Here is a 25,345-nt window from a genome sequence, read left to right on the forward strand (position 1 = left end):
CAAAATTATGTGCAAAGATGCAGTATTCCAATGGCTTGCTTTCTGTCACTCTATCCTTTTTTTCCTATTTTGGAAATTTTTATGTTTTGTAAGAAACATTCAAAAGCCACGAGGAAAGGCTTAAAATAAACGTGTATTTGCACTTTTTTAAAGAAAGTTATTTAGAAGTGAGATTTGTAGATGGTGGATATAGTAGCCTCCCTCCACCCTCACTCCCAATTTTGAAAAAGGTATAGCAAACAGAAGAGGAGTACGTTTTGGGATGTTTCAGATTTACAAGAAAAAATATTTATTTACTCAAAAAAGCTTATGAATCAGGTTTACATTAGATTCATACGGGAGGTCAAGGAAGTTGTGTTTCACATTCCCCGAAACCCTGTGGACACATCTTCATAAATTTGCTGTGCACAGTAACCTGCACACCACATCTTTTTTCCTGTGTCTATCAGCACAGCTCGTCTGGGTGTTGTTGGTTCTGTTCCTGGACTGTTTCCCCCAAGCAGAATTCTCCCAGCTCCTCTTTTCCCTCTCCTGTCTCTCATTTTTTTTCAAGATTGTTTCTTCTGATAGAAAATGGCTGTTCCTAATAAGGAATTCTGGTAATTGCCAAAGTGAAAAACTGTTCTTTATTCCAGCACATGGACATGCCAAAGTGTTCTGAAGTTCATTAGCTTCAGTTATTTTCTCTACTAAAAATGTTACAGGAACCACAGCACCAGAGGTAGTCAGTTCTTTATGACTTCAGATCAAGTTCTAGTTACTGGATGAATTTGCAAAATATATACCTTAATTGTCTTTAATTATATATACTATTTAAGATGCCTTTAAATTGAATGTGGGAGGTATAGAAATATATCTGCTTGCAAATACACATTTTCCAGAAAGCTGGAAGCATCTGTTACTGCTTCCCATTGATTTCCCTTCAGAGGGTACTTTTCATTCTCAGTCTGTTATGTTTAATTTTCTTGTGAAGTTTTTTTGATAGTTCATTTCCATCCTTTTGTAATCATTTTCACCTAGTGAAGCAAATGAGATAATTTTGCAGATTGTACTCCTTAACTTTTAAATTAATCCATTCTTTTTGAGAGAATGATTCTGATAGTGTGGTCAAGTACTTAGAAATCAGTAGGCTACTAACTTCTTAATTTAGTCTGTTTGTTCATTTCCTGATCACTTGCCTTGTCACTCAGGGTGAAATTCTTTCTCTTCGGTCCCCCCCAACACACACACACCTCATCTGTTCTCTTGTCTCTAGTGCTGAGAAATAGGATTGTGAGATTTTCATGATTATTTTAACAGCGTTGAATTCTAAAGCCTCATTTAATAAACTCCAGTTATATTTTATGTAAGTGTGGTAGTTTATTTATTTATGCTTTGTAGTATTTTTTTTTTTTTTTTTTACTGTATGTGATGATGATTGATGCATTTGGCCACATATGAGGGCTTATTCCGAAAGACAAGCCATTCAATAAGTGAAGTATGCCATGCTTTTTTTACTGTGGATTATCATCTAGAGTGCCTTCCCAGAAAGAAAAAGTAAATTTAAAAAGAAAAAGGATTATCTAGATGAATATAAATCCATAGACCTCTTCATCTGAAAAATGTAGAGTTAAATTACAGATTTCCAAGTTACATTATTTTAAACTGTCATAAATACTGAGTTAATGCTACCAGGGATAAATCTATAAATTTAAATTATCAGTTAACTGCTAAGTAATTTCTATTAAACGTAGGCTGTATATATTTCTCTAAAAATATTCTGTGGACTCTTTTAGAATACGAAAACTATTTTAGAATATATAAAAACATAATTATTACTCACTTTAGGCTGCAGAAATGTAACTATGATTTCACCAATTAAAAACTAACTGAGCAACTCTTGGTAGCATGTATTTTTACTGCAGGAACTATGTGGGATTTTTTTAATCCTGACCCGAAGATATGTTTTTATTGATACTTAGAGAGAGGGGAAAGGAGAGAGAGAGAGAGAGAGAGAGAGAGAGAGAGAGAGAGAGACATCGATCAGTTGCCTCCTGCACACTCCCTGACCGGGGATTGAACCTGCAACCTAGGTATGTGTTCTGAGTGGGAATCAAACCCAAACCTTTTGGTGTATAGGACCTGAGCCACCTGGCCAGGGCTGTGTTTTTTTGTTTTGTTTTTTAAAGTGGTCTTGGTCTATAGAGGCAGCTTATAGCAACAGGTGTGGCACCACGTTTGTGGTTATATCGTGATGGCCTGTGAGTCACTGAGTCACCTTTTCCTTTGATGGTAAAGTGGCCAGATGTCTTTTACTTGTTCCACTATTATCAGTAGTGTGATTTAATTTGATTTCTCAAATTATTTTGTCCCATTCAATAGAATCATAGATATATCTTAATTTGATTCTTCTGATGGAACACTGTTCAACTGCACATAGAAACAACTTAAACAGTAGAGAAGCATAGGGAGGTAGATTGTGGGCATGATGGCATTTTAACAATAACTTCATCATTGGTGTCGCTTATTATGAAATCTCTTTCTTCCAAATACAGACTCAAACAGTTAAGTTGCTTATGCAGCTATATCTGTATACTTTCTTACCTTGAGCTCAGAGAATTTTTATATTGATTTAGTTCCAATATATGGTAGTAACTAAAAATTACTTACATAATATTATTTTCATCAATGACTAGATTTTTAGACTCTTACACTAGTAGATACTAATCCTCAAATGGTAAAATTACAATAGACAATTTAAATATTATCTCCTTTTATTATTTTTGCAAGTTGGTAGACTTGCCCCTAGTAAAACACAGTGCCTCTTTACTATACTTAATACTAAAAATTAGAATGAAGTTAAATGATGACTAAATATTCATTAAAGAAACAAGATTAAACGGCAAAATAAGTGAAAAAGGACCTTTGCTGCAATTCAGTTTATGTCAGTTCAATTATATATTTTGTATAAATGACACCTTCATGAAAAAAAGGATGAGTCTCAGTTTCATTTCACTTGTATTCTGTTTTGCAAAAAGCTAATTAGAAATATGAGACTTGTTTGCCTCAGCTACACTCAATCACTCATTCATTCCCTTGTCACTTATCAAGACCTTACTACTAGCTAAGAGCTTGAGCATATATTGTTGAAGCCCATCTTCTCCATCTTCCAGGAGTGTACAATGCCTTAGTAGAGATAAGGTGTGTCTATCAGTAACAATAACAGAGCAGTGAGATAAATGGCCACAGAACAGATAACAACACTTACTGTAAAAGAATAAACTACTTGGGTATATGTCTACTGGAAAGATATATAGGCTAATGCAAATTGTATGCTATTAGAAAATACATATAGGCTATTGGAACTGATGGTGTCTTCAGCTTTAATTTATGCAGAATTATAAATTGTATTTCTAGGGCATCTTTTTTCTCTAAATGTTAGGATTATGAAAGAAAATACAAACTTTGGACAAGCCAAAAATTCGTTCATAAAAATTTCAACATGATTATGATATAGAATTTATGCCAAATGTCAAATAAATCACAGCATTAGAACTAGGTAACGATTCCTATTCCTTGTACTGTGATCATATAAAGTTTTTGCTGTTTTTACTGTGGAATGAATAATGCCCTTCCTTGTCAGTGAAATAGTGTTCTAGACCATGTAACTAGTAATTTTTAGTTTTCTCCCCTCCATATTGGTCTCTAAAAGTTCATTCAGGCTTTTCTTTCAACCTCAAGTTTGAGTGCACATTGAAGAGATGAGTGTGTGGCATTATTTGAACCGGTTACTGGTTTTCTTCAAATGGGAATAATGGCAACAAATTACTTACTTTAGGGAGATCTAATAAGTTTTGAAATTCAGAATATTAGGCACTATCAAATTCAGATGGCAAGAATGGAACCTTTTATTTTTAAATCTTTCCTGTTTTGCTTCTCAAATGTACAATGTGCTGAGGTGGTCTTTCCTCCTTCGTTACTCTCATGGTAAGATGGAGGTTGCCATCAGCAGCGTACCAGCTGGCAAAAACCAGAAGAAAACTGCCAGACCTATCCACAAATACATGCCCATCCATGCTGCACATTGCAGCATACGCTGGGCCATCGGGCGAGCTCTGTTTGCAGCATTTTTAAGCATAGAAGTGTACAGTTTGTTTCAGAAACACAATACTGACAAACCAGAAATGATTTGTTATATTTTTTGAAAGAATTCCTTTCTACACATCATTTGTACTGTTTTAATTTTTCTGTGGTGTTACTGTATAAGTAGCAATTTAATATACCCCTTTATTAGGAAGTCTTTGTAGTACCAGCATTAAAGCAGTGGGACATTGTACACAGTCGAAATATTACATGTGTAATGATTTGCATTCTTAATGTTCCAGAACCCTAGGGTTATTAGTAAAACGACTGGAGAAAGGTGGTAAAGCTGAACAAGAAAACCTTTTTCATGAGAACGATTGCATTGTCAGGATTAATGATGGTGATCTTCGAAATAGAAGATTTGAACAGTAAGTGTGTGCTGGTGGCACGCTGTGCTTCCATGCTTTAGGCATGGTGGAGTGCGGTCCCTTGAAATACTTTCTGTAGCAAGTCTGGGATCTCTGTCTTTTACTGGAGAGGAGTATTTTCTAATTTATGTAGCTTTTAAGTATTTAATTAAACTAGCTAATTACTACCATGAGACTGTATTTTAAAATGCCCTCTGACTGGACTGGTAGAGTGCTGCTTAAAATATATGGGCCCAATTTAGGCTTTACAATTTTGCTATTTTCTCCCTTTTTGGGAAATTCACCAGGGTACCAGTTTGTATTATACTGTAACTCACATTTCCAACTTTGTCTCACATAATGTCTCTCAGGACAAATAAGCAGACAAAGCTTCTTTGAACCACAGTGTGTAGTTTGCTCAGATTTTCTTTATCCTGATTCAGGTGTCCTTATTTAATTAAAAAGATAAAGTTGTCTGGTTCTTATAAAACAAGGCAAGACTGAGCAGAAATCATAAGGACTGGGCAATCATCATGAGATGGAGCAGTTCCCAGTTTGGTCAAGGAGTAGCACGAGGCCAGCAACTCCTTACGTTCTGAGTCATTGAGGCTGCATTGGTGTTCTTGGGATTTTTGCACATACAGATTTGAATTAATTTTGCTGATACATAATGTGCTTTCTATTGTTTTGTAAGTATATTTCTAAGTATATTTCTTTAAAAACTCAAATTGTACCCCATAAGGAAATATTTTATAATTTTTATTAAAAGTGGTATTGGATAATGTTATAGAGAGGAGCTTGTATTTAATTTCTATTAATATTGAAATTATAGTATCTCCATTGTACTTAAAACTATAATTTAATGATTTACAGTTCAGAGCATAGTATTTTACCTGTAGTTGTGATAATTTTGTCACTTTTATTTAGAGAATGAGAAATTTATATTTGGAAAAACAGCTATGCTTCTATCAGAGCTTGCAAACTTGATTGATAAATGGGATATCAGAATTTTGTTTTTCAGTTTCAACAAAGTGTATCATTTCTTATTGCTTAATTAGTATATTTAATTAAGCTCATAATATCTTCTAGTCTGCCAGTCTTAATTTGCTAATTTTCCATTCGTTCTCAAATCCAGAGCACAGCATATGTTTCGTCAAGCCATGCGCACACCCATCATTTGGTTCCATGTGGTTCCTGCAGCAAATAAAGAGCAGTATGAACAACTCTCCCAAAGTGAGAAGAACAATTACTATTCAGGCCGCTTTAGCCCTGAGAGCCATTATATTGATAACAGGAGTGTGAACAGTGCAGGGCTTCAGGCACCACAGAGAGTGCCCAGACTGATCCACCAGGCCGAGCAGATGGACTTGCACCCACGACTACCTCAGAGCACACAGCCCTCTGGAAAGCCACCAGCAGCTCCAGCCCCAGCACCACAAAGTGTATTTGGTACAAGTGTAAGCAGTGGTTATAATACCAAAAAAATAGGCAAGAGGCTGAATATCCAGCTTAAGAAAGGTACAGCCTATCTTGTTTTTGTTTGATGGAATTTATTCTAAAACTCAACCAACTAACCCAAAACATCCTAAGTTTTATCCCATTGTGTGAAAAAAGTGATGTAATGATTTCTTTTTAAAAGTATTTAAAATGTATTTTTATGCTTTTCAGATTTATTTTGCTATATAAAAATTCAAACGATCAGAGAATAAGGCTTTAAAAAATAAGTTTCATGTGAAGATAGCAGTTACTACTGCAATAAAATTTTTAACAATGAAGGAAAATGATTTCAGGATGTCACATTCAAACCCCAAATAGTAGTGAGGATCTGCTGGGGTTTCTTTTTTTTTAAATATATTTTTATTGATTTCAGAGAGAGGAAGGAAATGGGAGAAAGAGAGAGAATCATCAATGATGATGCATGCCCCCCTGCTGGGGATCCAGCCCGAAACCCAGGCATGTACCCTGATTGGGAATTGAACCTCGTTCTTGTGGATCCTAGGTTGACGCTCAACTACTGAGCCATGCCAGCCAGGCAGGATCCCCTGTTTTAATCATCCCACTTGATGAGGACTTCAAAGAGGTTCTCCATTTCAACCCCATCATTTTGGTGATTGGAAGTGATTGATTCCTTTGACGCTATTAGTGGCTCATGGTAGAATGAGGAGAAGCTAGTCCATTGTTCCAGAATATTACATTGCTTCCCTTTCTTAAGGTGATGGGGATTATAATGAGCCTTGCTAATTCCTTATTACATATACCTAATATCAACTTATTCCTTTAAGTATCCCCATCCCATAGACCATGGATCCTGTGTACAGGATCCATAACTTAGAGCAGATGCTGGGATTCACTTTCTGATTTCCAATCGCTGTCCTCTCCAGGCATTGAGATATGTTTTTGCTATCAGTCTGCAATTTTAGCTGATCATTTTGATGTTTTTATATTATGTCTTTCAAAATGGTGTCATTATAAGAATATTTCTCTTTTTATGAGATCAACCAATTCCTGCCATTATATGGAAATGAACCCAAGAGAAGGTTGAGTGATTACCTAATATCACCTGGCTGCTGATGGCAGTAGTGTCCTACTAAACCATTCCATAACTTGACATTTAGACAATTTTTCTTTCTATTTGGGGTAGGGTTTACAAACTTGTAAACTCTGAGATTCCTATTTCCTTTCTAAATCATGTCCTTGCATTGAACTTTATATGAACAACAAATTCCTTATTTCTGGTTACTGGCTTTTAAGCTCCAAGTACTTGTTTCACATGACCAGGAATTGACAGCTTTACTCCACTTTTGAAACCCATTACAAACACAGAGTCATAGCAGCATAAACCCCTTTTTAGCTCTGTTAATTCCTAAATGAGAAATGGCAGATCCTCTTTCTTCCTGTTTCTCTACTTAAATGACAGGCCCTAGTTTTTAAGCAACAGCATATCAAGAAATACAAATAGAGTTGTAAAAAAAGATAAAATTCAGCTTGGGATCTCTCAACAAAGGAAAAATATTTTACTTGGTCATTGTCATTAAGATATTAGTTCATAAATATCTTTGCCTTTTTACACTGATACAGGATATTTATATAGTTTTTTTGTTTTTGTTTTTTTAAAATATATTTTATTGATTTCAGAGAGAGGAAGGAAGAGGAGGAGAGAGAGAGAAATATCAATGATGAGAGAGTCATTGATCGGTTGCCTCCTGCATGCCCCTCGCTGGGGATTGAGCCCGCAACCCAGGCATGTCCCCTGACCAGGAATCGAACCGAGATCTCCCAGATGCTTAACAGTTAAGCCATACCGACCGAGCAAGTTAATTAGTTTTTGACACAATTCTTATATTTTAGCAACTTATACAATATGAACTTTTTAAATAAAGTGAAATTTTATTTGCTATTAATAATTTTTGAATAAACTTCTGTTTTAATAGCATTTAAAAAGCTATGATTACATTTTATACAAGCTAATTTAGAAAGCAGGTACTCAATCAACCTAAGAAAAATAGAAACAATGATTTTCTTTTAAATATTTTGATGATCTTGAGGAATCTAGATATTATAGAGATTCATAGATCTATCTTGATTTTAATTTACTGTGAAAATGTATGACAAAAGGCAGAAACTATCTGTGCATTCCTGCCAATACTTACAAATATTTTACATAAAAATAGTTTACTATAAGAGTGAGGAATGCTGATTGTCTTTGATTAATACTAAATACAGCTATTTAAATAATGATTGTATGACAGTTAAACAAGCTTTCCTTGTAGTTAACAGATGTTTTTTTTAACCAGTTATGTTAAACATTTTTAAAGAAATACATAAAAAGCATAGTGTTAAACTTTAAATTCAGTTCAAAGTGACCTGATATGCTTTGACAGAAGCTCTTCATAAACTGAGATCAATTTTAAGTACTTAAAAAGAGAAGCAAAGATAAGCCTTCATTATAATGATTTTTTGGCATAATTTTGGAACTATGTCATATAATATCACAAAATAGATTAGTTCCTATATACTTGCTTCCATAATTATGTTTTCTTAATATTTATTGTCCTTTGACATTCTCAAATACCCTGTTCTTCTGTAGAAATTAGCTTTTAATAAAGTCAGAAGAGAAGACCAATAATCTGTTTCAGTCAGTGCAAAATATTTTGTTGGCTTTGCTAAATAAAAATTGCTATCTGTTTATATTCCTTTTAAAGGTCATTGACTGAACTTTTAGCTTACAGATTTAGGGGTTATTGCTCATATTTTAGTAGTATTAAGTTTCAGTTAGTCTTTATAATGCATACAAATTAATAGTGCAAAAGGAGAGTAATTTAGAATTTTTTTAAAATAAATGTTATTGCAAGTCATTAGACTTTCATGAAAGCACAGAGACATATGGAAAAGTCCCAGCAGAATAATTAGGAAAATTTCATATGGACTGTATGCCATTCAAGTCTTCAGCACAGAAGGCTTAAGAAATTAATAGTCTGGGCATATTAGAGTGACTTTAGATTTGCAGTAAATGAACACTTTGTTTGAACTTGAAAATATTAACAGTAGGTTTTGTTGCAGGTATAATTATTGAATATTTTCTTCATTTCTACTTTATGCTTCTTCTTTAACCCATCTTTTAGTTTATATTTAGTTGGCCATATTTGTTTGTTTACTTATAGAATATATGTTGTTACTTATAGTTTTGTACTGAGTGCTGCATCAAATGAATGAATTTTAACTTTTTCCTTTACACATCTCTTTATTCACCCTGAAATGAGCAGGTATTTGTCCTAATATCATTTTAACTGAAATGGCACCTAATATCTTAAGTAACTTTTTTAAAAGCTCTAATAGAAGTTAATTGTTATTAGAAATATTATAAAAGTTCTTTGATTCATTAGAAATTTGTCATTATCTTCACATTTTTTTCTTGGCTTATTTGGGCATATTGCATGTCAGTTCCAGTAACATATAACCTTTTTTCTGCACCGTATTGAGCTTATAAGAGTGCCTGTCAAGAAAGTTGCCAAAGAATTTAAATTATACAAACCAGCACAGTAATTTTTAAATGCCTCATTAAGTTTAGTACTTTAAATATGATATGATGATTCTCAGACTTGGCAGCTATGATCTAGGATGGGTTCTTCACCGGGTATTTTGCCTGTTTGTTTATTTAAATTTATTTTATTTTATACATGGTCATATTTAGGTGAGTTAGAAGAGAACTAGGCAAATATAATAGGTTTCATCCTGTTGGTAAATTGCTGTGAGTAATTATAGTTTGGGGAGATTGTGTTATCTGTATCTAGAAAAATTTCTCTTTTCTTTATTTCTTATTTATCTCCCTGAACATTTATCTTCCTATCCACCTCCTACTTGTCAAATCTGGATACCATTATTCTATGATAATAATTGCTTTTTGAGGTACTATGGATTTTAACAAATTTTTGGGGGGTCATAGAGAAATTAAGTTTATTTTCATAATCAAACATTTAGACCAATTTAAAACTTTTAGCAACCATGTTTGTATATATGTTTATTACCTTTAATCTATCTTTATAGATTCCTATTTTTTCTCAAAATAATGTATTTTGGTATGTAAACCATTTAAACCTTTCAGAATTCAGTCTATTTTGAAAAATCTGTTACAGCTTTTAAAATATTAGAAGAAATGTAGGCATTGTGAAAGTTACAAAATGTTAAGTAGGTATAGAAAGTAATAACAGATTTTTTTTATGTATAATACACCTGTAAACTTCAAGATACCTCATTTTATTTACTTTCTTTTTCTGCTCTGTATTTAGGTACAGAAGGTTTGGGATTCAGCATAACTTCCAGAGATGTAACAATAGGAAGCTCAGCTCCAATTTATGTGAAAAACATCCTTCCCAGGGGGGCTGCCATCCAAGATGGACGGCTGAAGGCAGGGGACCGCCTGGTAGAGGTGAGCGGCTTCAAAGTCCTTAACACTTGAAAGGTTATTTTTAAAAATATTTTTTGCCCGGCTGGGTGTGGCTCAGCGGTTGAGCATTGACCTGGGATCCAGGTGATCGGCGTCCGATTCCCGGTCAGGGCACATGCCCGGGTTGCGGGCTCACTCCCCAGTCGGGGGCGTGCAGTAGGCAGCTGATCAATGGCTCTTTCACCATTGATGTTTCTATCTCTCTCTCTCTGCCTCTCCTTTCCTCTCTCTGAAATCAATAAAGATATTAAAAAAAATAAATAAATAAAATAAAAATATTTTTATGAAATATGAAACATTTTAGCAGAAGTATGCATCACAAAACAATGCATTTATGCTTTACCTTTTACATTTCCCATGTTATTTGATGAGAAATACCTATTTTGTTTAGTGTACTAAAATTTTTAGTAACCTAGACATTTGGTTTATGAGGTAACATAACATTTTGACATGTAAGTACATTGCCTATGAGGTTATATTTCTAGATGGCTTTAAATTTATGTCTGGCAATATAGAAATGTTATCTACTTTGTAATCAGAACAGAGACTAATGAAGTAAGTGAAATAGTGTATTTTAATGAGAGGAACAGGAAATTTTCAAATGGCAGTGTCGAAAATGAATTGAGACATAAAAATCAAATGTCAGGGAAAAAAGAAAACAGTTTTCAAAATTTCCTTTCTGTACCTCATGAGTTTTGGTTCATTGGTCTTTGGAAATGTCTTTGACATACAGAAATATATAGAATTTCTATTTGTGTAAATGTTTGTACATATGGAAATAAAGGGGAGAAATACTGAGTAAAAGTATACTTTATTAACCATTTTTTCTTAGTGTTTTCTTCAGAAAGCACACTCCGTATTCTTAGCACAGATATTAACTAATATTCAAATTCCAATGTTAATGTAAATTTTTATGATACTACCCCTTTTTCTTGTATTTTCGTACAATGTTTTTTTAAAATTTAATTTTTTCCATCACTTTTTATCCCCTGTATGCCCTCTGCCACCTCCACCCATCCCCCCTTACCCCTGCAATCACCACACCTGTTGTCCATGAGTTTTCTTTTTTCTTTTTTTCTTGTTCAATTCCTCCTCTCCCAGCACTAGCCCCTGCCCCCCCCAACCCAGAGCTTTCTGCTTGCTCTGTATCTATGAGTCTGTCTCTGTTTTGCTTGGGAGTTCAGTTTGCTCATTAAATTCCACATGTGAGTGAAATCATATGGTACTTGTCTTTCTCTGACTGGCTTGATTCGCTTAGCATAATGTTCTTCAGTTCTATCCATGCTGTTGCAAAGGGTAAAATTTTCTTCCTTTGTAGAGCAGGGTAGTATTCCATGGTGTAAATGTACCATAGCTTATTTTATCCTCTCATCTACTGTTGGACACTTGGGCTGTTTCCAAATCTTGGCTGTTGTAAATAATGCTGCAGTGAACATAGCGGTACATATATTCTTTCAAATTTGTGTTTTGGGATTCTTCGGGTAAATTCCTAGAAGAGGAATCACTGGGTCATTTGAACTTTCCAGATTTAGCTCTCCTAAAGATTTCTGTAAAGTACTGGAGCAAAGGAATAATTTACAGATTTTTCCATATCTACATTTTGGGCCTAGATTATTTAAATCTTACTCTTACTCTTTTTGTCTCATTCATGTGACACTGTATTTTAAACAGACTCTGATAGAAGAGGCTAAATAAAAGGAAAGGTTTGAGTACAAATTATATTTAAGGTGTTTATAAAAAGGACCATTTGTCCTTGGTGTATAAATTGTGTACAGTTGACCTTTGAACAACGCTGACACCCGTACAGTCTAAAATCTGAGTATAACTTTTGATTCCTCATAAACTCACCTACTAGTAGTCTACTGTTGATCAGAGCCTTACCAATAACATAAACAGTTGCTTAACACATATTTCATGTTATATGCATTATATACTCTATCCTTCAAGTAAGCTAGACAAAAGAAAATGTTATTAAAAATTACAAGGAATTGAAAATACATTTATAATACTGTACTTATTTATTGAAAAATTATCTGTGTATAAGTGGGCCTCTGCAGTTTAAACCCATGTTCATTGGTCAACTGGAGTATTAGTTCAGGTTTGTATTTGTAGCTTGTTTTATTTAGTAAGAGTCTCAACTGGGACTTGAATCTTTGCCCATAAGTCCAGAATTAAAATGTCTGTCCTTTTTCCCAGACCTCCTTCTCTCCCTAAATCTGTCCCTCTGCAACCTTTTTTCTTTCTAAAGGTCCTTACTTTATTTTTGAGTCTCTCTTTCATCACATAATTGCTTTACTTGCTATACATCACACAGACTTTTTTTTAGCAGTGGGTAGTAGGGCCTGCAACTTGTATTTTTCCCGAGTTACGTTTTATTTTCTATAGCTATTAGCTTTCTCTTAAAACTGAAACTAAATTTCACATGTTTTAAAACTAATTGTCTACTATCTATATAATATCGGTAATTCTATGGGTTGTTTTTTTTTGAATATATGGTTATCTAGAAGCATATAGAAAAATTATCAAGAGACGTTTTTATTACTTAGAAATATTTTGCTTTCTTTTAACTTGTTGTTACTTACCTATTTCCTGCAGTCCCTTAATAATAGGATAATGAGCTATGTAATGTGGTTTTAATACAAGGGGAAAGGTTCCAAAACATATTCTAACTACAGGAAGATTTTGATATTACAATTTAAATAATATATTTAATTCCTTGGACAAAATGCTATTTTTGTCTAAAGAAAATAAGAGAATACTTTTTAAAAGCTAATTTCATTCTCATTTCTGTTCAATATATAGTACTTTCTGATAATCTTATTATACTTCCTATAAAATAAAAATGATGAAATCTTGAGGAATTGGTTGTTTCAAATCTTTTGTTTTGGTAGGATTCTTTTAAACATTGAAGAATATTCAGGTGAAATATTGCTATTCCTCCAAAAATAATATGATTATTTTGTAGAGATTCTTCTTTAATGTTAGCCTTTAAGGGATAAAAATGTTTATCTTCATAATTGTTAGTAGAAGTTGAAAATTGTTATCTTCATCATTGAAAGTTAAAATATTTTTGCCCAAAATACTTTGAATGTGTTTTTACTATCCCCTATAAAAGTCACAACATTTTATTTTGGTATAAGAAAACCTGTGGTATACAGGCCATCAAAATATTTCAAAGCCCAGAAGTTTTGTGTTAACTTGACATTAGCTATATTTATTACTTTTTACTTGTTAATGCTCTGGTGGCTGTAGCTTTTGATTTATTGATAAGCACTGAAAGATTTACTACTTCCTGTCACACTTCAAGATCTTTTCTGGATTTCTTTATTAGCCACATTAGCCTGGTGATTACCAGATTTATGCACATTTTACCATGAAATGAGTTGTTTTATAGCAGATGTGATCAGTTCTGGAATGTGTGTCTTTTTTTCTGTTATCTGTTTGCACAGGATTGCAGCTAAAAACTTTTTATTTGTTTTAGGTCAATGGAGTAGATTTAGCAGGCAAATCCCAAGAGGAAGTTGTTTCCCTGTTGAGAAGCACCAAAATGGAAGGGACTGTTAGCCTTCTGGTCTTTCGCCAAGAAGATGCCTTTCACCCAAGGGAACTGGTGTGTAAATTTAGAGCAGATGAAAGATTTCTGATGCATGTGAGCTGGGGGTGGTCTGGGCTAGCTCTCTGACGACCAATGTTTATTGAGACATTTTCCAAGTAGTTTCTATATTTTATGTGTCTTTCAACCTTAACTTAATATGAGCACTCTTTTTTCATATTTCCTCAGTTTTGGAAATAGATATCTACAACATTGAATGTAGGTTATTTAAAATTCAGATTGCAGGGATATTTTCTAGGACAGCAAATGTTTATTACTGAATGATTTCAGATGGACTAATTGAATACAGAGACGTTGATTATATCATTACTGTCACTTCCAAAGCTCTTGTTGAAAGCTTGCCATGTTCTCCACTACGTATGACAAATCTTCATATTTCAGATTTTCATAGTCCATGAGGCTAAGTCAAATAAAGATACTTGTTTTTTTGGAACAAGTATCTTTATTTGTTTGAAAAGTATGAAAAGGAGTACCTTTTAAATATTATTATTGAAAATAGAAAGACTTGAGTGTCAGTAAGCCCCATGACCATTAATTACTAACATAAACATTATTGCGAATGACATAAATCAAATGAAAAGACATTTGTTTGCAAACTGTTCCACTTTTTATGCATATACCAATACATCTAAATATTAGATAGGGGTATTTATCTAGTATTGGTGCAAAAGAAATATGTATATTAAGTTGACATAGTTGTGTTTTTCTGCAAAAAGGACAAAGCTTCATTTATATATAAAAATGACATAATTGGAAGAATCACCTTTTATCTTTTGATGTGAGAATTGTTTTACTTCAAGTACAAATTGTATTTTAAATATTTCAAAACATTCTAGTTGGATCATTTTACAATATTTGACATCTCTTTCAGCTAGCTTTTTAGCTTTATCTAAAAAAAACAATTCATATATTCTAGAGTGGCAAGTTTTTAGGGGCATAGGCCCTAAATTTGTCTTATAGTCCTAAATCTCTTAAGCTAATACCTCAAGTATGGGTGTTTCATGGCGAATAAAATATTCCTTTTATTACAAGCTACATAAATTTTATTTATAAGAATACCCCATCTCGTGGTTACTAACAGATTTTGATAAAACTGAAAAGCAAGTACTTTTGTTTTAAGTAGATTTTGAAAACTTTCTATTTTAAAATGTTTAGTATCTTTTCCCTCCACTGTTATCCAATTTTGTGCTTAAAATGCTACCTGATCCCAAATCTGGAGATGTCTTTTATTAAGTTGTAAATTTGCATTTAAAGCAAAACCAAGATTAAGATATGATTTAATGAAGCTTTAATTCTTCCTCAGTATATGTGAGCTTGAGTAATAGCATTATTAGATTGCCAAAGCCTGCACACAGCTCTTAAACAGCCTTTCCAGAGTTAGTGCCAACATACGGTCGCTGAAGGTTTTTCAGGTTCTTCTTGTCCAATTTTGATCTTCCAGGCTTCAGTTTTCTCCTTTTGCTGCCTACTTTTTATTTTCTTGATTGTTTAATTTATTGCTTGTGAGTGTTTCATTAAGGAGTAAGCAGTACATTTTCAGTCTGTTTTCCATGTTGCAGCTGCTTGTCAAGATTTAAAACAATAAAAGTCTGAAAACTTAAAGGGGGCATTTAAAATGATCTTTGAATCCAGTTACCAAACTCTTCCTTGGTTTGGGGTGTCTGTGTATAAATTCTGTGTCTAAAATGAAATACTTTCATTAATATGTGGATTTTAAATAAATCAACCTTGTAATTATCTATGTAATTAAAGCTAAACTATAATATATGAAAAAAAATCACATTTAAAACCTATATAATATTTTAAATTATAATGCTTGAAGTTATCTGGTCTAGCTATCAAATTATAATATAACTTATAACTTAGATTTAGTTGGAAAAATTAAAAATAAATTAGAAACAGTGCTACAAATAGAAGAGCAGTTTGGTGAGATTTGTTTTCCTTCATATAATAAATTGATGATGTACTGCAAATGAGCAGTTAAAAACATGCATCTAGTAAAACTTCTTAAAACACACACCCACACAAGATAACATAAGCATACCAGTGAAAGTTTGGAAGACACAGTAATACATCAGCCAGAATATAATCACCCTCTATATATTTTGTGGATTTTAAAAACCAGCAGAATTTTCTTTAAAGTAAAGCTTTATGTCCCTGTGTGTTGAAGATGGCTTTGGTCAGTCTGTATTTATGTTTTTCTTCAATTCTTCTAGAATGCAGAGCCAAGCCAGATGCAGATTCCAAAAGAAACGGTAAGAGCTTTGTCTTTTGCAGGATGTTGAGATGTTCGAAAGATAAATGGAACTAACTTCTTACTAATTAAATAAATATGAAGTTAAATTGGCCTCCCTTTTCCTGGCTCGTATAGATATTACATAAGTTTATTAAATTCCAAAGTGATCTTATCTTAAGGTGACTTATTGCTATTATCCCCAATATAGACTATTTCGTGCTTATTTATGGTTAGACAGGGGAAAAAGGGAGAGAGATTAGATTAGTTTTCTATTACCTGCATAATAAGAGGGACCAAAAGTTTGTGAGTCTGGTAGTTTGACATATACATAAAGAACTTCATGATCCATGAAATGCTGTTGAAACTGGACAACGAATGGGTCCAGGCTGCCTGTCACTACTTGAGCCTCTTAAGCAGAGACAGGATTGAATCATATATGAGCATTTATTCCAAGAGTGCTGGCAGTATGGGAGAGCAGTAATGGTCATCCACAAAAATCTGCTCTACCCCTTCCCACTTCCCTCATAAGCCAACAATTTATATTGGGTAGAAGGACAAAGATTACATGAGAAGGTAGGAGTTACAGGCATGGGGAAGTCGGCAAGGTGCAATGGTTACAGATTACAGGCAGTGTGGGCTGAGGGTTGCAAAGGGTGGGCTCCTCCAGGATTCCATTGCTTTCACAACAAGGTTGTTAATCTTTCCATGATGATAGGCAGTTCTCAGATTAGGAGAGTAGACCACATTCCAAGGTTAACTCCCACATCCTGGTGCTTACAACTCCCAGCGAGATTAGAATGTATTTTCTCTAATCAGAGCAAAACAATCACAGTTAACAGAGCAAGATTAATATTTTTTATAACTACAGCTAGTCCCCACTATTCTGCCCCTAATACTGTAAGTGGCTACAAAATGAGGAAAAATAAAAAAGAAAACTTGATTCAGACACAGAAAAAATAGGGAGGGCTAAAAGCACAATAAAAATGTGTCATAATCAGGAAAAATAAAATGTCAGTAATTAGGCTAAATATACTAGTTTTCTTAATCATAAATATTTTTTTATAAATTACTATAGCTTATTATAAGGGGGTAATTTCTCTTAATAAAAGTAAGTATTCACAGCATAGAGTAAAATGCAAATCTAGTTGTGTCCTGTACAGACTGGAAATAAAGGAATAAGTTGAGTTCTAGCAGGCAAAACTAACATAATGAAAGAAATGCCATAATACTTTCTGAAAGTAATTTTTTAGTGTGGATGCCATGCATGGGGAAAAAAGAGAGGGTATTTATGTTAACATATAATGTCATCTGGTAGACATTTTAACAGTTAGGACCTTTTTCACATCAAACAACATACCACAAAATATGTCATTCCTAAACTCTTGTAAGAAGAAAGACAATTTAACAAAATCATAATCACATGGTGATGCTAATATATATTTTCAAAAATTGTCATATTAGGTAGACCCAAACTGGTAAGAATATGAAGAATTTGAGTAACATAATGAACAGGTTTGATTTTAGCACATTTGATCCTAATAAACAAACAAAATGTTATTTTTCAAATATTTCATAATTACAAAAATGGATGACAAATCAGATCTCAGAGGAAAATCAGTAAACAACCTTGAGAATATTACACATTCATAAGTATGGGTTGTAGAAAATTCATAGTTTTAATTTTTTATTTCTAAAATCAATATGTCAGTGACAGCTAATCAGAATCGCAGTGGTGTGTGTGTGTGGTGGGGTGGGTTGAAAGGTGAGGGGAATTGAAAAATTGATTCTAAAGAATAAAGTGGGCACAAGAGTGATTTATACTATTGTAAAACACAATGATGACAAAAAGTACTCTGAAGCTAAAATACTAACGATGATAGGAACAGAACGGCTGTGTAGATGTATGTTAAAGGTGACATTTCAAAATAGTGGTAAAGGATGGTTTTCTTAATGTTTAAAACAATTGGCCTTTCACTTTAAAAAGTTAGGTTTCTTTTTTTCTCACCCTACAATAAAATAAACCCCAGTTGATTATGAAATTCAACCTTAGAAAAGTACTAAAATATTTTACGATAAAATATGTGAAAATCGCTTTGTTAACTTTGGAGAATGAATACAAAGCCATGATGCTATTCTATAATAAATGGGTGGTAGATTATTTGTGTGTGTGTGTGTGTGTGTGTGTGCATTTATATACTTCTATATACCAATAACCAAACCATGAAACAGTTACAAGATAAATACTAGATGGGGAAAGTATTTTGTAGTGTGATCCCTGGGTAAGGAACATTCTTTTGTTGTTAGAATCTTAATATCATAGAACTTTCTGAAAAACATAATGACTTCATGCATAAACTACATCTGCTTAAGACAATCTGACGTAGATAATGATGCTGTACACAACAAAGATAGGTATGTTTTTTCAAAATGTTTAGTCAGGCCTACTGAGGACATTGGTGATTAGCCCTGAACTTTTCAATCACTAAGGGGAAGCATTGGTATGAGGTTGAAGTGTGATATTTATTCCATTGAGAATCTCAAGGTCCATTCCAATCCACTCCTCACCCACAAGCTCTGTGTGTTCATGAGAGCATGCTAGAGATAATGACAATTCAGTCACCTTGACAAAAGAACTATTATACATATGCTTGTTGCCTGATTTCCAATGATACAAATGGAATTTTTTTCTGATGAGAGTTTTCCAAGTAAATTCGAAAAGTATAGAGTTTTCTTTCAAACGTTTTCATTTTTAAATACGTCCTCACATCTGTGCCTTTGTTTCTGCTCTTGCTCTGTAAGCATTACCATTTTGGGTTGTTAAAAGTTTTATGTTAAACTTAATTTAGAAAATTGACTTTCAGGGCTTTTGCCACTCTTTGTACCATTTGATGATGTATCATTAAATTATGTCTTGAAATTCTCTGGTATTATTTAAATTATCATGGGATTATAAGCACCTTGAGAACAGATATGTCCTAAAGCTCAATTAATTTGTTTTGTGTTGGTTGATTGTCACAATGATCCATAACTGATTTAGTCTGAGAAATTAATAAAGCATTAAGGTAGATGATTAGGGTCCATAGCTAATAGACCTTTTGAATTTTTGAAATGTAAATTTCCTGTACATCTTTTAAATATTGTATTAATTAGAGTGGGAGACTAGAAACTCTGGTTTTAGGTTACTATTCAGAATGGGACAAAAAGCTGAATTATTCAGCAAAGTCTCAAGGTCGCTTGCTCCAAGTCCTGAACAAACTCTTTTGCCTTTGAAAAAGTTTATTCACTTGATATGGGACACACTCACGTGGGTCTCCAGCTTGGACAAGATATTCATGGATGTATTAGGGTTCTTCAGAGAAACAAAACCAATAGGATTTGTGTATATAAAGAAAGAGATTGAGTATAATGAATTGGCTTGTGTGATTGTGGATGCTACCAAGGCTCAAGACCCAGGAGAGCCCTGTTCTAGTTTTATTCCAAAGGATGTCAGGCTTTAACCCAGCAGAGCCAATGTTGCAGATGAAGAACAAGTCAGTCTGTTTAACAATTCCCACCTTGCTCTGAGAAGCCTTTCTGTTCTGTTCAGACCTTTAATTGATTGAATGAGGCCCACCCACATAGTGGAGGGCAATCTGTTTTATTCAGTTTACCAATTTAAAGACTTAATCTTGTTCAAAAACACCCTCCAAGTTGACACCTAAAATTAACATTAGAATGAGGTAGTGAAATTCTGCTGGTTCAGGCCTTCACTTCCCAAAGTGCCAGTTACTTCCTGGGGTTTCAAATAGGACTAAGGCAAACATGTTTAGTAAGTAAGCCCTCCAAGACCTCTTAGGTAAGATCCATGTAAGAATATAATTGTATGTTAAACAAATTCAGGGCTATTGGATTAAAGTAGAGCTTTAGAAAATAATATGGTTTAGAGATGATATTAGACCACAGAGATAAGATATACTTTCTACATGCTTAAGTATCTTGTCAAAATGGTTCCCAGAAAGAGTTAGTGGATTCTTCTACAGAAACTGCAGGAGTTCATTGGGGAGTCTTTGGGGACCTCGCTGAAGATCAGGAGGCACCTTGATAAGCTAATTTCAGAAGGTTATAGCCTTGATTTAGAAATTCAATGACCAAGGCAGTAAGCATGGTTATTAATAGGTTCATTCGACTAATGGTTGTAGTAGATCAAGTAAATGCTACCATATTGAACCACCTGTAAATAGAGAAAACAATTGAAGAAATTAAGAATTCAATTCCATTTGCAATAGCATCAACAGGAATAAAATACATACTTAGGAAAGAATTTAACCAAGGAGATAAAAAGATCTGTATGCTGAAAACTATAGGACAGTGGTGAAAGAAGTTTAAGATGACATAAATGGAAAGATACTCCATGTTCATGGATTAGAAAAATTAATATTGTTAAAATATTTGTTCTACCCAAAGTGATCTACAGAATGACTGCAATCTGTTAAAATTTCAATGACATTTTTCACAGAAATAGAAAAAAAATTGTAGAATTTACATGGAACCACAAAAGACCTCAAATAGCCAAAGCAAAGAACAACAAAGCTGGAGGCATGCAATACCTGATGTAAAACTGTATTACGAAGTTACAGTAATAAAAACAGCATGATACTGGCATAAAAACAGACACACAGATCAACAAAACAGAATAGAGCGCGGAGAAATAAACACATGCATATATGGTCAATTGATGACAAAAGAGCAAGGAATATTCAGTGGGACCTGGCCGGGAATGGCTGCACAGTTGAGCATCGATCTAGAATCCAGGAGATCGTGGTTCAGTTCCCAGTGAGGACACACGCCCAGGTTGTGGGCTTGATCCCCAGTCCAGAGTGTGCAGGAGGCAGCCGATCAATGATGACTCTCTCATCATTGATATTTCTATCTCTCTCCCTCTCCCTTCACATCTCTGAAATCAATTAAGACATTAAAAAAAAAAAAAAAAGAATATACAGAGGGGAAAGGACAGTCTTGGCACTAAATGGTTATGGGAAAACTTGATTACTGCATTCATAAGAATGAATCTGGCCCCAGATTTTACACCATATACAAAACTCAACTCAAAATGAATTAAATACTTGAAAATAAGACCTGAATCCATAAAACTCCTAGAAAATACAACACCCATTTTTGATAAAAACTCTCAGCATAGCGAGAACAGAGGGATCATACCTCAACATAATAAAGGCCATGTATGACAAACCCACATCCAATGTCATACTCATTGAGCAAAACCAAAAAGCATTTGACCTAAGAACAGGAACAAGACTGGGGAGTCCATTTTCGCCACTCTTATTCAACATAGTACTGGAAGTCTTAGCCACAGCCATCAGACAAGAAGAAAACATAAAAGGCATCCAAATTGGGAAGGAGGAAGTAAAACTGTCATTATTTGCAAATGACATGATATTGTACATAGAAAATCCTAAAGACTCTACCAAAATCTCCCAAATTTAATGAATGATTTCAGCAAAGTAGCAGGATATAAAATTAAGACCCAAAAATCGATGACATCTTTATACACCAGTAATGTACTCTCAGAAAGAGAAACTAAAAAAACAATGCCATTTACCACTGCAACAAAAAAATTAAGATACTTTGGAATAAACTTATCCAAGAAGGTAAAAGACCTGTACTTGGAACACTACAAGACACTGCAAAAAGAGATAGAGGAAGATATAAACAAGTGGAAGAATATACTGTGTTCATGGATTGGAAGAATTAACATTAAAATGTCCATACTACCCAAAGCGATCTATAGATTGAATGAAATCCCAATTGAAATACCAAGAGCCTATTTCACAGATCTAGAACAAACATTTCAAAATTTTATATGGAACTGAAAAAGAAACCCAAATAGCCATGGCAATCTTGAGAAAGAAGAACAAAGTTGGAAGGATCACAATACCAGATATCAAGTTATACTACAAAGACACTGTTATCAAAACAGCCTGGTACTGGCAAAAGAACAGACATATAGATCAGTGAAACAGAACAGAGACCTCAGAAATTGACCCAAGCCATTATGGCCAATTAATATTTGACAAAGGAGACAAGAGCATACAATGGAGTAAAGACAGCCTCTTCAATAAATGGTGTTGGGAAAATTGGACAGGTACATGCAAAAAAATGAAACTAGACCACCTACTTACACCATATACAAAAATAAACTCAAAATGGATAAAAGACTTATATGTAAGATGTGAAACCATGAAAAGTCGTAGAAGAAAACATGAGCAAAGTATCAGACATCTTTGGTAGCAGTATATTTGCTGATACTTCTCCTAGGGCAAGAGAAACTAAGGAGAAAATAAACAAATGGGACTATATCAAAATAAAAAGCTTCTACACAGCAAAAGAAACCATCAACAAAACGAAAGGGAGCCCAGTGTATGGGAGAATATATTTGCCAATGACATATCGGATTAATATCCAGAGGGTTAATATCTAAAGGGTTAATATCCAAAATATATAAGGAACTCCTACAACTTAACAAAAGGAAGACAATCCAATTAAAAAATCGGCAAAGGACCTAATAGACACTTCCCCAAAGAGAATGTACAGATGACCAAAGGGACATATGAAAAAATGCTCAACCATCATCAGAGAGGTGCAATTAAAACCACAATGAGGTATCACCTCACATCTGTCAGAATGGCTGCCATCAACAAATCAACAAACAAAAAGTGCTGGTGAGGATGTAGAGAAAAAAGAACCCTAGTCCACTGCTGGTGGGAATGCAGACTGGTGCAGCCACTATGGAAAGCAGTATGGAGGTTCCTCAAAAAATTAAAAATTGAACTGCCATTTAACTCAGTGATCCCACTTCTAGGAATATATCCTAAGATACCTGAAACACCAATCAGAAAGAACTTATGCTCTCCTATGTTCATAGCAGCGCCATTTACAATAGTTAAGATATGGAAACATCCCAAGTGCCCATCAGTAGATGAGTGGAATACTATGCAGCTGCAAAAAAGAAGAATCTCTTACCCTTTAGGACAGCGTGGAGGGAACTGGAGAGTATTAGTCTAAGGGAAATAAGCCAGTCAGAGAAAGACAAATACCACATGATCTGACTCATATATGGAATGTAATAAACAAAATAAACTAATGAACCAAATACATCCAGAGACATAGACACATGGAACAGACTGAGGGATCTCATAGGGAAGGTGGGGGCAGAGGAATGGGTGGGGAGAGATTAATCAATGAACTTACTTAGGTTTGTAAGCATAATCCATGGAGAAAGACATTGGTATGGGGAAGGCCTGAGGGTGGGTTGGATGCAGGGTGGAGGGGATCAGTGGGGGACAAAAGGAACATCTGTAATACATTCAACAATAAAGAATTGAGAAAAAACCAAAGTCTCAGAATAAAATTTTTTTTGGGATTAGACACCAGAAGCAAAGGCAACAACAAAAATGAACAAGTGGTACTAAGTTAAATATGAAAGCTTCTGCACAGCAAAGGAAACAGTGAACAAAATTGAAAGGCAACCTGTGGAGTGTGAGAAGATGTTTGCAAGTCATTTATCTGATAGTAGGTTAATATCTAAAATGTATAAAGAACTCATAGAGCTCATTAGCAAAAAAGATAATCTGGTGGAAAAAATGGACAGAGGATCTGAATAAACAATTTTCCAAAAAAGACATACTAATAGCTACCAAGTTAGGAAGAGGTACCCAACTAATCATCAGGGAAATACAAATCAAATCCACAAGATACCATCTCATATCTGTTAAAATGTCTTTCATCAAAAAGACAAGCAATAACAGGTGTTGATGTTGATGTGGAGAAAAGGGAACCCTTGTTCACTGTTTGTAGAAATGTAAATTGGTGCAGCCACCATGGAAAACAGTATGAAGGTTCCTCACAAAATTAAAAATAGACCTACCATATGTTCTAGCAATACTATTTCCGCGTAAATAGTGTGTCTCCCAAAAATGTCTACACAATCTAACAGCTGATAGCTCAATTTTGAAAATGAAATGTATCTTAATAAACATTGCCTTTATAATTATTCAAAGTGTGTGTATAAAATTTTGGGGACATCCTATATATCCAAAGGAAGTGAAATCATGATCTCAAAGAGGTAGCTGCACTCCCATTTTTGTGCAGCATTGTTCACGATAATCAAGTTATGGAAATAACCTAACTGCCCATCAACAGATGAATTGATAAAGATGTGATGTGTGTGTTTGCACACACACAAAATGGGATATTATTCAGCCATAAGAAAGAAGGACACCCTACCATTTGCAACAACATGAATGTACCTAAAGGACATTATGCTAAGTGACATAAGTCAGAAAGAGAAAGACAAATATTGTATGATACGTGTAATACTTACACGTGGAATCTAAAGAAGTTGAACTCATAGAAAGAGAGAGTGCAATGGTTGTTCCCAGGACCTGGGGTTTGGAGGGAAAGGGGAAATGTTGGTCTGAGAATAAACTTATAATAGGCTTCGGGCATTTAATGCATAGCATAGTGATTATGATTATGAATTCTGGAATATATTGGTTGTCTCAGAAAAATGTATACACACACTTTGAAATAATTAAGGCAGTGTTTATTAAAATACATTTCATTTTCAAAATTGAGCTATCAGCTGTTAAAGTGTGTATACAGTTTTGGGGGATACCCTGTGTACCTGTTAAAAAATAGATCTTAAATATTCTCATCACAAAAAATAAATGGTAATTATGTGACGTGATCGAGGTTATAGCTAATGCTATGGCAATAATCATTTTTCAATATATAAGTCTATGAAATCACATTTTATACCTTAAATTAACACTGTGCTATATGTCAGTTGTATCTCAATAAAGCCGGGAGTGGGGAGAAAATAGTTGTGCCAGACACAGCAGATGGGGAGCCTAATGGGGAAGTAAATTGTGAGTCATTTATTGAAACTTTGTACAAATTCTTTGGATAAACTCATCATCAAACACTTCTTTAGGCCTATAAAGTAAATTAACTTTGATATTTTAGAGAACATAGATGAAAGTGCACAAAATTTTATTTGGGAGTTCATTGAAAATTTGGTTTTCAGC

At 34.0% G+C, this 25,345-nt stretch overlaps 1 protein-coding gene across 11 annotated transcripts in view; it reads left to right on the forward strand.

The window, feature by feature from the left end:
- The window catches only part of PARD3 (par-3 family cell polarity regulator), a 725,159-nt gene that overhangs the window by 393,876 nt on the left and 305,938 nt on the right, over window positions 1-25,345 (forward strand). For all 11 annotated transcript variants that reach the window (XR_013998161.1, XM_081128409.1, XM_081128408.1 and 8 more), the window contains exons 8-12: window positions 4,365-4,490; window positions 5,605-5,987; window positions 10,256-10,395; window positions 13,895-14,023; window positions 16,243-16,281. Coding sequence is in view for 10 of the 11 variants with exons in the window: in XM_081128409.1 (XP_080984535.1) it covers window positions 4,365-4,490; window positions 5,605-5,987; window positions 10,256-10,395; window positions 13,895-14,023; window positions 16,243-16,281 (817 nt within the window). In the remaining variant the exon portion in view is untranslated. The remainder of the gene's footprint in view (window positions 1-4,364; window positions 4,491-5,604; window positions 5,988-10,255; window positions 10,396-13,894; window positions 14,024-16,242; window positions 16,282-25,345) is intronic.

Source organism: Miniopterus schreibersii (genome assembly GCF_964146895.1).
Source record: "Miniopterus schreibersii genome assembly, chromosome: 1".
NCBI lineage: Eukaryota > Metazoa > Chordata > Mammalia > Chiroptera > Miniopteridae > Miniopterus > Miniopterus schreibersii.